Raw genomic sequence first — 12192 nt, forward strand, 5'->3', positions numbered from 1 at the left:
TGTGCCTAATGCTTGACACCTAGGTTACTTTTTGTTTTTTAACCCAATGTCAGTTTGCCTAACAGTAATTTGCATTCTGTCTTAAAAACAGATTTCTCAAGTAGCAAACTTTTTAGCTCTCTCAGAGCTAAAATTTTTGATAGTCAGACAAAGCTACTGGTAAGCTTAAGTAAGCTTAAGTAAGCTTACTACAGTAAGCTTAGTTATTCTTTTTTTCCTTAAGTTTCTTGTTGACAGATGCAAAGAGGTACATATCTATACCTGTGTGTGTGTGTGTGTGTGTATTTTTTTTTTGCTTTGTGTCCAGGTAAACATCTTTATTCAAGATGTGATTTTACAGCACACATGACTTTTATTTTTGCCTACTTTAGCATCCTGGGGTATAACATTCCCTTTGGTAACAGATTCACTACTGGAGAACTTTCTAGTTCTCACTTGAACTAGAAAGTATGCTTTTTAGGAAACAGACATACCAGAAATCTGAAAGACGGAAGTGAAATTTAGAGAACTCCCATTATCCCCCTAAATGTCTAATTTTGCACACCCTTCTCCAGCTACCAAAAATAATTTCAAGAGATTAACATTTTGAGATTTTTAAAAGCTTTATTTTTATTTCTTCTCTGTATGTGCACACACAGTTTTTGATAGAACAAGTTGATTTTTCATTAAGGAACAATATAACTAATACATTTACAACAGCATTTATAATTCTTAGCTCAATAAATGAACATGTCACAATTCAAGTGGTAAAGTGTTAGAGTGTTAATAAAACTTAAAATGTTCCTCTTCAATAGTAAGGTGAAATATCCCTTAGTTCCTTCTGTTTACCATACACATGTTGTCTTATACATTTACATGTTGTATGGAATCTCAACTAAATTTATTATATTTCCTTAAGTCTAGATTTTTCTAGTAGATCATTATGTAAACCTAGAGACATAACAGTTTTTTGACTTCTATCTTTTTAGTTGTGTTTTATTGAAACTCTGAAATCCTTTTGGAATAATCAAATGTATAAATCAGTGTTATATAGGAAAATATGGTCAGTAGGACCAGACTTCAGTTTTGAAAGTACTTTGATATACATGACCTTATTTAATGCTTACAGCAATTATATTTTGTGGCTACAACTAGATGTGTTTATTTTACAGAAGAGATAAGAGAATCAAGTAATGATTTAGTAACAGAACTTGGACTATAGCCCAAATATTTTCAAGTGTAGTTTTGTTTTTTGTTTTTTGTTTTTTGTTTTTTTTTCCTTTTCCAAGTATAGTTTTTTTTCTTCCTTCCTCCCACATTGAATTCATGGCTGTAACCAAAAAGAAAGTAATATGTTAAACATAATAGAATTTGCATATTAACTCTATATGTGAAATTGTAGATTAATTTTGTTAACCTTCTGATTCTCTCAAGTAATCTTACAGAATTAGATTAATTCTTATATAATCCAATATTTCCCCTTGTCTGAGATTTACTAAAGTGGATGGATTATAAATGCCAATGTCTTAATGTCCACAAGTATTATTTTGCTAAACTAATCATTTGAGCAGTAAATAATCAACTTTACATGTACTTATTGATGACTTAGTAGTTTTCCAGAGCTTAGGCAGTTGATCCCAAACTAATTCCCTTCTAATGGACAGTACTGTATTTAAGTCGGATCTGTTGATCTCATATTTTTTACTTGTCTCTTAATTCAGTTAAAACCCTTATGTGATTTTATATGTAATACTGTGATTTTTTTTTTCCTCCTCCTCTTTCTGGAAAACCTGACCCTTAGCAGGGAGATTGTGAATGAACTAAATTTCTTTATGTTAGTATCTGTGTCTTCCAAGAAAAGATAGCTTCTCTTTCTATTAACTTTTTCCATGTACTGTAGCATACAGGTGATTTCAGTTTTTATCAGGGATTGAAGCCAGGGGTATTGAACCACTGAGCTACATCCCCAGCCCTTTTTATTTTTGATTTTGAGACAGGGTTTCAATAAGTTGCTTGGTGCCTTGCTAAGTTGATGAGGCTAGCCTTAAACTTGTGATCCTCCAGCCTCAGCCTCAGCCTCCTAAGTTGATGGGATTACAGGTGTGCACCATCATACTGGTTGTTTTTGTTTCTAAATAATGATCTTGAGTTCTAGCTTTAAGCTCCACAAGAGGTTTCTTGTGCTGAGTTCCATCTATTTTTCAGTTGTTTCATTGAGTGGGCTTTTGTTTGTTTGAGATGGTTCTGTGTTGCCAAAGATGATCTTGAACTCTTAAGCTCAAGTGATCCTTCTGCCTGAGTTTTCCAAGTAGCTGGAACTACAGATGTGTGCACCACACCTGGATAATTGAGTAGACTTTTGATGTATTTTATGAGTTGCTAGAAGAGATAAATGGAATGCACTGATGAGCTGCTTTATTGACTACTTTTTTTTTTTAAAGAGAGAGAGAGAGATTTTTTTTTTTTTTTTAATATTTATTTTTTAGTTTTCGGCAGACACAACATCTTTGTTTGTATGTGCCACTGAGGATCGAACCCTGGCCGCTCGCATGCCAGACAAGCGCACTACCGCTTGAGCCACATCCCCAGCCCTATTGATTACATTTTAAAATAACCATTTATTGGGTGACTATTACAGGCCCACCACTGTGCTGAGAGCATAAAGTCTAGATTTTTAAAGGTAGAGAAGAAAAATCACATTTCCTACCCTCAAGTAATTTATTTAGTTTTTGCCCAACAAATATTAAACAATATATTTTATGGTTAACACTAGAATAAAGTAAAGTGTGGATCATAGGCAGAATATCCTTGTAACCAAATAATTCCAAAAGGAATTTGATATTTTCTTACTGTTTCTAAAAAATCATTAACAGCATTATATTATAAATTGTAATGCAGTTCATAGAGTAGTAGAAAACTACTTGGGGATACCAAGATTCATTGTGATAATTTCTCCTAGATGATGCCTTACAAATTATTCTACATTGAATTTAGAGTGTCTTAAAGGTCTTACATGGTATTAATTAAACTTGTAACAATAAAATCCATTGGGTTTTAGTTGCCATTACCCAGGGAGGAGCAATACAGCTGGCTAACAATGGTACCGATGGGGTACAGGGTCTGCAAACATTAACCATGACCAATGCAGCTGCCACTCAGCCGGGTACTACCATTCTACAGTATGCACAGACCACTGATGGACAACAGATCTTAGTGCCCAGCAACCAAGTTGTTGTTCAAGGTAAGGGAATTCAGAATTCACAGGTGTGATAAATTCTTTAAAAGATTAAAATTTTATAAACTCAGAAAAAGTAAGTATCGTATTATAAAGCACAACTAAAATGTAGTCAATTTTTCTTTGATATAGATAATATTTTCCATGAACTCTTCCATTATCCCAAAATTGGACCAAAATGTCATGGCATAAAAACAACTATTTTTAGTATTTAAAAATATAGTGTCTATCTGTAACACCTTTACTGTTTGGGAACAGGAGAAACAGGGTAGGTTAGAACAAAAAAATGAAATCAGAAGTCAGGAAAGATGGATTTTTAGATGTAATTCTGAATGGATCTGCTTTGTGACTGAGCAGGATCCAATTATTCTGGGCCTTTTTGTTTGTTTTTCATTTATTAAATGAAATTGCGCTAAATCAAATAAGAATTTTGGAGGTCCACAATTCTGTTTCTCTTGTTTTTATTCAAAAGAAACTTAGGTCTTCTTTTCTGAAATTATTATATTTTGTATAGGAACATTATATTCCAAAAGACCACACACGAGTATGCAAGTCCACCGGTCTTGGAAGGAAAAGTAATAGTTAAACCCTTGAGGAATTATAAAGTAGATTTTTTTATTTTATTTTAATTTTTTTTGTTACATTTATTTCAGAAATATATGGATAGGAATTGACTATTTTTTGTTGAATCTGTTTGAATATTTCAACAATATAATTTATGCCAGATTGGAAATTTGTAGATTGAGGAAATAATAATTTGTTTCTAAAAATATTTTCATTAATAATAATGCATTTTGCCTATGTTAGGTAGTGGCAGTTGTATCCCTTTGCCATGGATAATTACCTTTGGATAATCCTAAAACACCAACTAGAGAATCATAATTTATTTAAAGGGCCCTAGTGTAATTACAGAATATATTCTGTTTTTAAACAAATAATATTTGAAAAAGATATTTTGCTTATTAATGGGAATAAAACACCTTTTCACTTTACATGCAGGTACTCAAAAAATGTAAAGCAGGATGTCAGTGAATTTGAATTCTGAACGTCAGTTTGAAGATGGTAACATGTTTAGTATATAAATCTTTTCCACTCAAACTACACATTTTAATTGATATTGATATCTAATATGAATAATTTTATATAAAGACCTTCAAATTCTCTCAAATGTTAGGTTCCTTATTCTTAGGAGAGCATATTAAGCTGATATTAGAAGAAATTTGACAAACAGTGATTGTTTCTTTTCACAAATGGTGGATTGTTTAGTTAGGAAATTAAAACTTAAGAGTTTATCTAGCCATTATCATTTATATTAAAACAATGTTTACAAATAAAATTGGCATCAATTAGTACACTTTTTCATACTTTCAGTTTTGTTTGAATTAGAAGTTTACAATAGTTGACCATAATGCTTTATTTTCTCTTCCATTTTGCTATTTTATGAAAAATCATGGTCGTTTTTATGTCGTGGCAAGAGTCTACTTGAAATTTTTTAATATGAATTTACCAATATCAAAGGAAGACATTGAGGACTATACTCTATCTAGGAAGATCATCCAAGCTGTGCCCTACTTCCCTTTTAGACTTAAGGTTGGTAAGCATGTTAACAGAATAGAACTACATTCCAATGAAAGATAAATATAAGACCCAGCAGACATAGGTTTAGATGTATTTCACCTGAGTGTCTATACTAATAAGTACATTAAACTGGGGTTTATTTCTCAGTAATGACCCAAAGAGTGCTGATTTTTTTTTCAACATTTTAGCCAGAATCATCTGTTCCTTATTGTTTCTTTTCTAATTCAAAAAGTATGTTTAGACTGATGATTAACACACACAGCTGAATCAAGTCACTTCATTTCTGTGCCTTACACCTTGCTCACCATTCTTTTCAGCTGCCTCAGGAGATGTACAAACATATCAGATTCGCACAGCACCTACTAGCACCATTGCCCCTGGAGTTGTTATGGCATCCTCCCCAGCACTTCCTACACAGCCTGCTGAAGAAGCAGCACGAAAGAGAGAGGTTCGTCTAATGAAGAACAGGTACATATAATCCATTTACTTAGATTGTTATGGGTTGAGTATGTCCACAAATTCTGCCAAATGTGTTTTACAACTGATAACAGGATCTTTGCCTTGAATTCCACCACCACCATCCCCCAGAATTGATGGATCTTACTAAAACTTCTTTATTTAATAAGTTGCATGTGAAATGACTAATGAGATTATGGGTCAGTCTTTAATAATAAAGTAGTTTTCTTTCATGCAGTTTCCTCACAGGAGATTTAATATGCAGCTTTGCTATGTTTGTATTTTGCTCCAACCAACTAGCTAGATTATTTACAAATTTTTTCATGAGTAGTATTGTTCATGTTCAAGAGCATCAGATATGTGTATTAACATTAAATGTTAAATTTTATTAAATTTATGTATAATAAAGTAAATGTATCAATGGCCAATATTTTCTTTACTCAAAATAGTAACTTAATACCATGTTACTGACAGAAACCTTGAAATAGTTATAATTCTTGAATGAGGAAAATTCTACTTATCAAAATCTGTGACATGTAGACAAAGCCATTTTTAAATGGTTTTGACATCAAAATAAAAGTACCCTATTTTTGTATTGGGGATTGAATGCAGGGGCCTTCTGCCTCTAAGCTACATCCCCAGTCTGATATTTATTTATTTGTTTGTTTGTTTATTTAGAAACAGGGTCTCCCTAAGGTGCCCAGGCTGGCTTATTTACTTACTTACTTACTTACTTATTTATTTAGAGGCAGGGTCTCCCTAAGGTGCCCACTCTGGGTGCTCACCCTTGCAATTCTGCCTTACCCTCCCTGTTTGTTGAGATTACAGGCTTGTTCCCACATGCCTCGTATAGTTTTAAGATTTTAATATGAAAATGACTAAGACAAACAGAAAAAAATGAAAATAAAGATGTATGAAGTTATAAAATGTTTTAAATTGGTGACAATATTCTACTTTTTACCCCAGGATTATTCAAATTCATGATAAAGTCAAAGAAACAGATTGAATTTGGAAGATAAAGCTTGGTGTCTTGCTCCACCCTTGCTATGACTTTCAGAGAACCTATTAATCTTCTGAACCTCAGTTTTCTCCTTTGTAAAATAGGATTCCAAAATCTACTTAAAGTGTTGTTCTAAGGGTCAAGTTAGATTATTTCTCTGAAAGTACTTTGTAACCACAGTGGTCTGAAACATAAATGTTTTTTTTTTCCTTGAGCAATTTAATATTTCAGCAGATCAGTCTCTTTGTTTCTAAAATATTTTTAGCTGTCACTGTATTAATAAATTATTATCTAAGCTATGAGCAATGGCAGAAGCATTCTGGGATTAGGGGAAAAGATGCAAAGGAGTGGAGTGACTTTATTTTATTTGTTCTCTATCAACCAGTGATTTTCTTTTTAAGTATTTAAATTATAATTTTAAACAAAAGTATAAAAGCTGCATTCTTATTTAAATGTATTTTAAAATATAAATTAAACTATGCATTATTTAAATATTCTCAAAGTACTCATAAGGGTGCTTAACCCTTTTTAAAATTAGAAACAATTCTCTTTTAAGAAGTCTCCAGCAAAAGCTTGGTAATAAAATTTAAAAAACAGCACTTACTAAAGAAAATAGTTTAAAGCACACATAGCAGAGCAATCAGAAAATAAGTCCTTTTGATTATTAAAAACAGCAGAAGAGGGGCCAGGATTGTGGCTCAGTGGGCAGAGCCCTTGCCTAGCATTCATGAGGCATTGAGTTCGATCCCCGGCACCACATGAAAATAAAGGTATTGTGTCCATCTACAACTAAAAAAAAAAAAAAAAGGCAGAAGAACTTTCAGATTATATCTATGTAGTTTGCCTCTGTGGGACAAAAAATGTTTCCCCCTAGTGGGTGTGGTGGCTTATGCCTGTAATCCCAGCAGCTCAGGAGACTGGAAAAGAAGGATCCTGAGTTCAAAGCCAGCCTCAGCAAAAGCGAGGCGCTAAGCAACTCAGTGAGACCCTATCTCTAAATAAAATAGAAAATAGGGTTGGGGATGTGACTCAGTGGTTGAGTGCCCCTGAGTTCAATCCCTGGTACCAAAATAATAATAATAATGATGATGATGATGATGATGATGATGATGATGTTTCCCTCTTATACAGAAAAGACTACAGAGGCAATATAATTGTAGTCATGATTTGGACTTACTTTTAATCCTTTCCAACAGTTGGATAAACTCTAGTGTCCTTTTGAAGGAACAAAATAGGAAAAATTTTTTCTATAGTATGTAAGAAGGCAGCAGTATTGGTTCTTATCTACTGTTATGTAGAGGCCAACCTAGAGCACCGCCCATTTGTGAAAACTTGTTCTTTTAGCAGACCAAATTTCTTTTTTTCCTTCAGATTTGTAGCCCTCTCTACGATCCCCATCCTACCTCTACAACACATTCCAAGTTATGGAGAGGGCTTCAGTTCTTTACAAGCTTTATTTAAATGAGATCTATAGGGAAACCACCTGATCATGTACTCTGGTAAAATACTTTTGTTTGAATTTAGATATAGTGCCATAGTTTCATTTTTCCTTCATTATCAGATGACTGCTTTTTGAGCTTTCAGTCAAATCTGGCTTCTGTGACCATCATACCATGCAAACTCACAAACCAGGTACATACCCACATTCCAAAACACACACTTGGCAGATCCAGTAGTCTCTTTTTTGTTTGATTTCACCTCTGTGAAGTATGTACCACTTTTGACTGCTCATTCACCCAAAATACTTCTTTGGTTTATTCACCACCTGGTTTTCTGACTACTTTTCAAATTTCCCCTTGGAACTTTCATCCATAGTCATGTATTTCAGGTACCAATATATGCAGGTATCAATAATTCTATATATTCTGATATTGACCTTTCCTCTGAGGTACTGTTTATTAAGTTCCATATTATGTATGGGCAGTTCTAGATTTTTTATATACATTATTAATTCTTCTACAGTGAGGTGGAATTTTATTCCCACAGATACCAGAGAGAAGTTAAATGTTGCCAAACATCACAGTTTTTAAGAAACTGGTAGAATTGAGATTTGATCATGTGTCTGCTGCCAAAGCCTGTTAACATGCTACTTCACTGCTATGATGCTCTTACTAGAGCACACGGCAGTGGGGTGGATATGTAACAAGGAAGTGAAACATGGAATGCTTTTCTTGGGTGTTCATTTTGCTCAAAGATTAGAGACAAATAAAAATTATTTTTAAGGTAATAATAAAAGATTCACACTACAGTAGTTGCTTTGGGTTGTGACCCCAGAATCCCCATAAATTTCCTTGCTTATAGTGAGTACTCTTGACATATTCACCAGAAATAATGTCTCCTATATACATCAAACATAACCTGTATTAAACTAAACTTGGACAGAAAAAGTTTGGACTCAGAAATTCTACAGTCTCCAAATAGCCATTTATTCCAAAATGAAAATAAGTGGTAAGCATTGTGAAAGAGGAAATATAAATGGTTGTTGTATTTATTTGTGTTGCTACAGTAACAATCACAAAATCTCAGTGTTTTAGAACACATATTTCTTCCTCATTTATAAGTTACATTTTGACAGCTGCAAGTCACTTGCCCATGGCTCTTCTTCACATGCTGTCTATTTCGTGAATCCCAGCCCCCAAGGAGCAGCAGCACCTCTGAGAGGAGCCTTTGACAACAGGAAAAGGGCAGTGCTTTTTAAAGCGTCTGCTTGACTATGGTGAACAACATGTCTACTTGTGTTCCATTGGACAGAGCACAGACAAGGACAAGCCCAAAGTCAGCAGACTGGATGCTAGCTCTTTCCATAGGAAGCAAGGAGGGGCAAATTACAAAAGTAATATAATTTACCACCTTTGCTTTTATATAACATTAGCATGCACAGGGGGTTTTAATAGCAGACTTTTAAGGACAAAAATAATAAAGAAAAGGTTAAATAGATTTATATAAAATAGCAAAGCAAACAAACTGAAAATATTTTAACAGTGTCAGAAGACTAATGAAGATATGAAGGCATATTCACAAATGATAGGATAAACAACGTATATTTGATATGAATTAAGGTACTTTCATTCAACTACGTATAGCTGTTCATTAAGAAAGAAAATAGATGTATTTTTTTGCTGAGATAGGAAGATATTCTTCATGGACAGAAGCAGATTACTAAAGAGTATATATGTTCTCATTTTTTAAAATGTATTACACAGGTAAAACATGCTCATTATAAGTAAGAAAAGTATAAACTAAAAATATCAACTCTAATTGAACCATCCAAATTATTATATAGAGTATATTTTTCCTCAATACAAATAAAAACATATATTCATTTTTAAAATATTATTTTTTAGTTGTAATTGGACACAGTTCCTTTATTTTTACTTATTTTCATATAGTGCTGAGGATTGAACCCAGTGCCACTCAATGTGCTAGGCAAGCACTCTACCACTGAGCTACCACCCCAGCACTATATGTACATTTTTAATAGATCAGTTTTAACCTTTTATTTTCAAATAACTTTAGACTTAGACGTGGTAAAGATGTTTCCAATACCTTTTATTCAGCTTCCTGTATTCCTAGTATATTATATAAGCAGAATAACAGTTATCAAAACTAAGAAATACATTGGTATAAAACTATTAAGTGAATTATACATTTTATTCAGACTTATGCATTTTTTAATACCTATATTCCTTTTCTTTTGTAGAATCCAATCCAGATACCACATTGCACTTAATTGTCACATCTCTTAGTTTCTGTTTCCTTGTGTTTCATAGCCTTTTGTATCTGACACTTTTGAAGGGTAGGGATCTGACTTCTTATAGAATATCCCTCATTTGGGGTTTATCTGATGTTTTCTTATGGTTAGATAGAGGTCATCAATTTTGGGGAAAAAATCCTGCAGTGATTTATTGTGCCCCTCTTGCTACATCATATCAGGAAACATATACCAGTAGACTTATTACTGGTAATATTAACTTTGATCAGTTGGTTGAAGTACTAATTTGTCTCCACTGTAGAATTTTTCTCTTTGTATACTGCATTCCTTAGAAATGATTTCACTAAGTGCAGCCTACATTTAAGGGGAAGAGTATCAAAGAATTTGTGGTCACATGTTATAACCAACAAAGTAGTTGGTTTTTTAAAGAAGATGCTCGGAAGCTATGTTAAGTATCTCCCTGTAAGTTTTGCCCACTGATTTTAGTACAAGTCAAGTGTTATATCTTTATCCAAAATGCATAGAACTAGAAATGTGAGATTTCAGAGTTCTTCTGGTTTTGGAATATTTATATAGACTTAGGCAATTGAGCATCTTTAATTGGAAAATCCAAAATCCAGAACTTCTAAGTAATGTGTCTGTTCCCAAGTTTCAGATTTTTAAAATTTGGGATATTCAACCTATATTCACCAGTGAATTATACCACAGTAATTATTACTATGGTATTCTCATGGGAATTTTCTATTTCTCTCATCCCTTCTACTTTTATTAACTTTTTTTTTTCTATAAGAATATTTTGTGCCTTCCCCATTATTTACATCAATATAGACTCATGGTAACTGGGGGAGGTTATAATTCATTACTATCATTATTATATTATTCAGATTGTCCCAACTTTAGCCATTGGGAGCTCTTCCAGTTTGTTTTCTGTGTCCTTTGAACGTGCCCTCTACCCCCGCTTTTGCACCTTCCTCTCTTGCACTACTGGATTATCTATACTCAATTTTTCATCTTGTTTTCAGAATCAGCCATTTTTCCAATGAGCCCTGTTCCTTTTTATTGGAAAATACTATTTAGAAACCAAGAACTGGGCACTAGATTATGCTGTTTGCTACCAGGGTCACACTTGTATGGCCTCAACATAGAACTAGGAAATATGTGTAGGTAGACGTCCTTATTTCTATATCTATACATGTACACTAAAATGAATGGATTCATAGTAACATCACAGGCTAATCTATAACCACAGGGTTTATTTTAGCCTCCCCCTCTTTGCTTATTTGTATTCTTTCTATGACAGAAACTAGGCTTACATGTTTGTTTAGCTCTAATGTACATGTGAAGCAGGTTCAGAGTTGATAATGAGTATCCCTGTGAGAAATAAATTTACCTAATTATAGTGCAATGTTTTATTTTCTTTTTGTTTTCAGCATTGTAGTATTGCATGAAATTGCTGTTTTCCAAAGGTACTTAGGATTCCTTTTCTCCACCCTGCTTAGTGAAGTTACATCAACATTAGATTTCTCATCATCTTCACTCAGTCTAGGATTCCCCAACATTCTGTTTTTTTCTTCTTAAATTCACATACAGCTAAGTTCACTTTTTTTATATAGTTTTATGGATTTTGACAGATGTATGGTATCATATATCTATCCCCATAATGCCATGCAGAACAGTAATACTGTCCTAAAAAATACTCCCTTGTGATACTAATCAGCTTCTACGCCTTCCCTGAATCCCTGGAAACCACTAAACAGTTATAGTTTTGCCTTTCCCAGAATTTCATATGAACAGAATCATATAGTCTTTTAGATCCACTTATTTCACCTAGAAAAATGTGTCTAAGATTCATTAATATTGTTGCAGGAATCAATGGTTGGTGTTATCACTAACATTTCATTATATAGATGCACTATGGTTTTTTGTTTATTTTATCCTTTTTCACTTTGAAGTTTATTTTGGTTGTTTCCAGTTTGGGAGGAATAACATAAATATTTAGACAAAGGTTTTTTATATGAATTTTTAGTTTACTTGGGTAAATATTTAGAAGGAGGTTGGCAGGTAGAATGTAAATATATATTTAACTTTTATTATAAATGCCCAGTTGTTTTCCAAAATGACTGTACCATTTTGTATTCCCACCAGCAGTGTATGAGAGTTCCAGGTTTTTTATATTGTTGCCAGAACTTGATATAATTAGTTCTTTTTTTTTTTTAATCCTTGTCCTATAAG

The 12192-nt window shown here is 33.1% G+C and overlaps 2 protein-coding genes across 8 annotated transcripts in view; one reads left to right on the forward strand and one right to left on the reverse strand.

Moving 5' to 3' along the window:
- Positions 1-12192, forward strand: part of Creb1 (cAMP responsive element binding protein 1) — a 64625-nt gene that overhangs the window by 35706 nt on the left and 16727 nt on the right. For 6 of the 7 annotated variants that reach the window (XR_006855863.2, XR_006855865.2, XM_046463114.2 and 3 more), the window contains 2 exons: positions 3038-3220; positions 5110-5260. Coding sequence is in view for 5 of the 7 variants with exons in the window: in XM_046463114.2 (XP_046319070.1) it covers positions 3038-3220; positions 5110-5260 (334 nt within the window). In the remaining 2 variants the exon portion in view is untranslated. Of the gene's footprint in view, positions 1-3037; positions 3221-4213; positions 4277-5109; positions 5261-12192 lie in introns of those variants that run through there. The other variant, XM_046463116.2, reaches the window with a different exon arrangement.
- Mettl21a (methyltransferase 21A, HSPA lysine) overlaps positions 581-12192 on the reverse strand; it is a 46823-nt gene continuing 35211 nt past the window's right edge. The window contains exon 5 of the mRNA XM_046463119.2: positions 581-1309. Within this exon, the coding sequence (XP_046319075.1) occupies positions 1213-1309 (97 nt within the window). The 3' untranslated portion in view covers positions 581-1212. The remainder of the gene's footprint in view (positions 1310-12192) is intronic.

Source organism: Marmota monax, unplaced genomic scaffold (genome assembly GCF_021218885.2).
Source record: "Marmota monax isolate L192 unplaced genomic scaffold, Marmota_monax_Labrador192_F-V1.1 WCK01_AAM20220418_F8-fsc00095, whole genome shotgun sequence".
NCBI lineage: Eukaryota > Metazoa > Chordata > Mammalia > Rodentia > Sciuridae > Marmota > Marmota monax.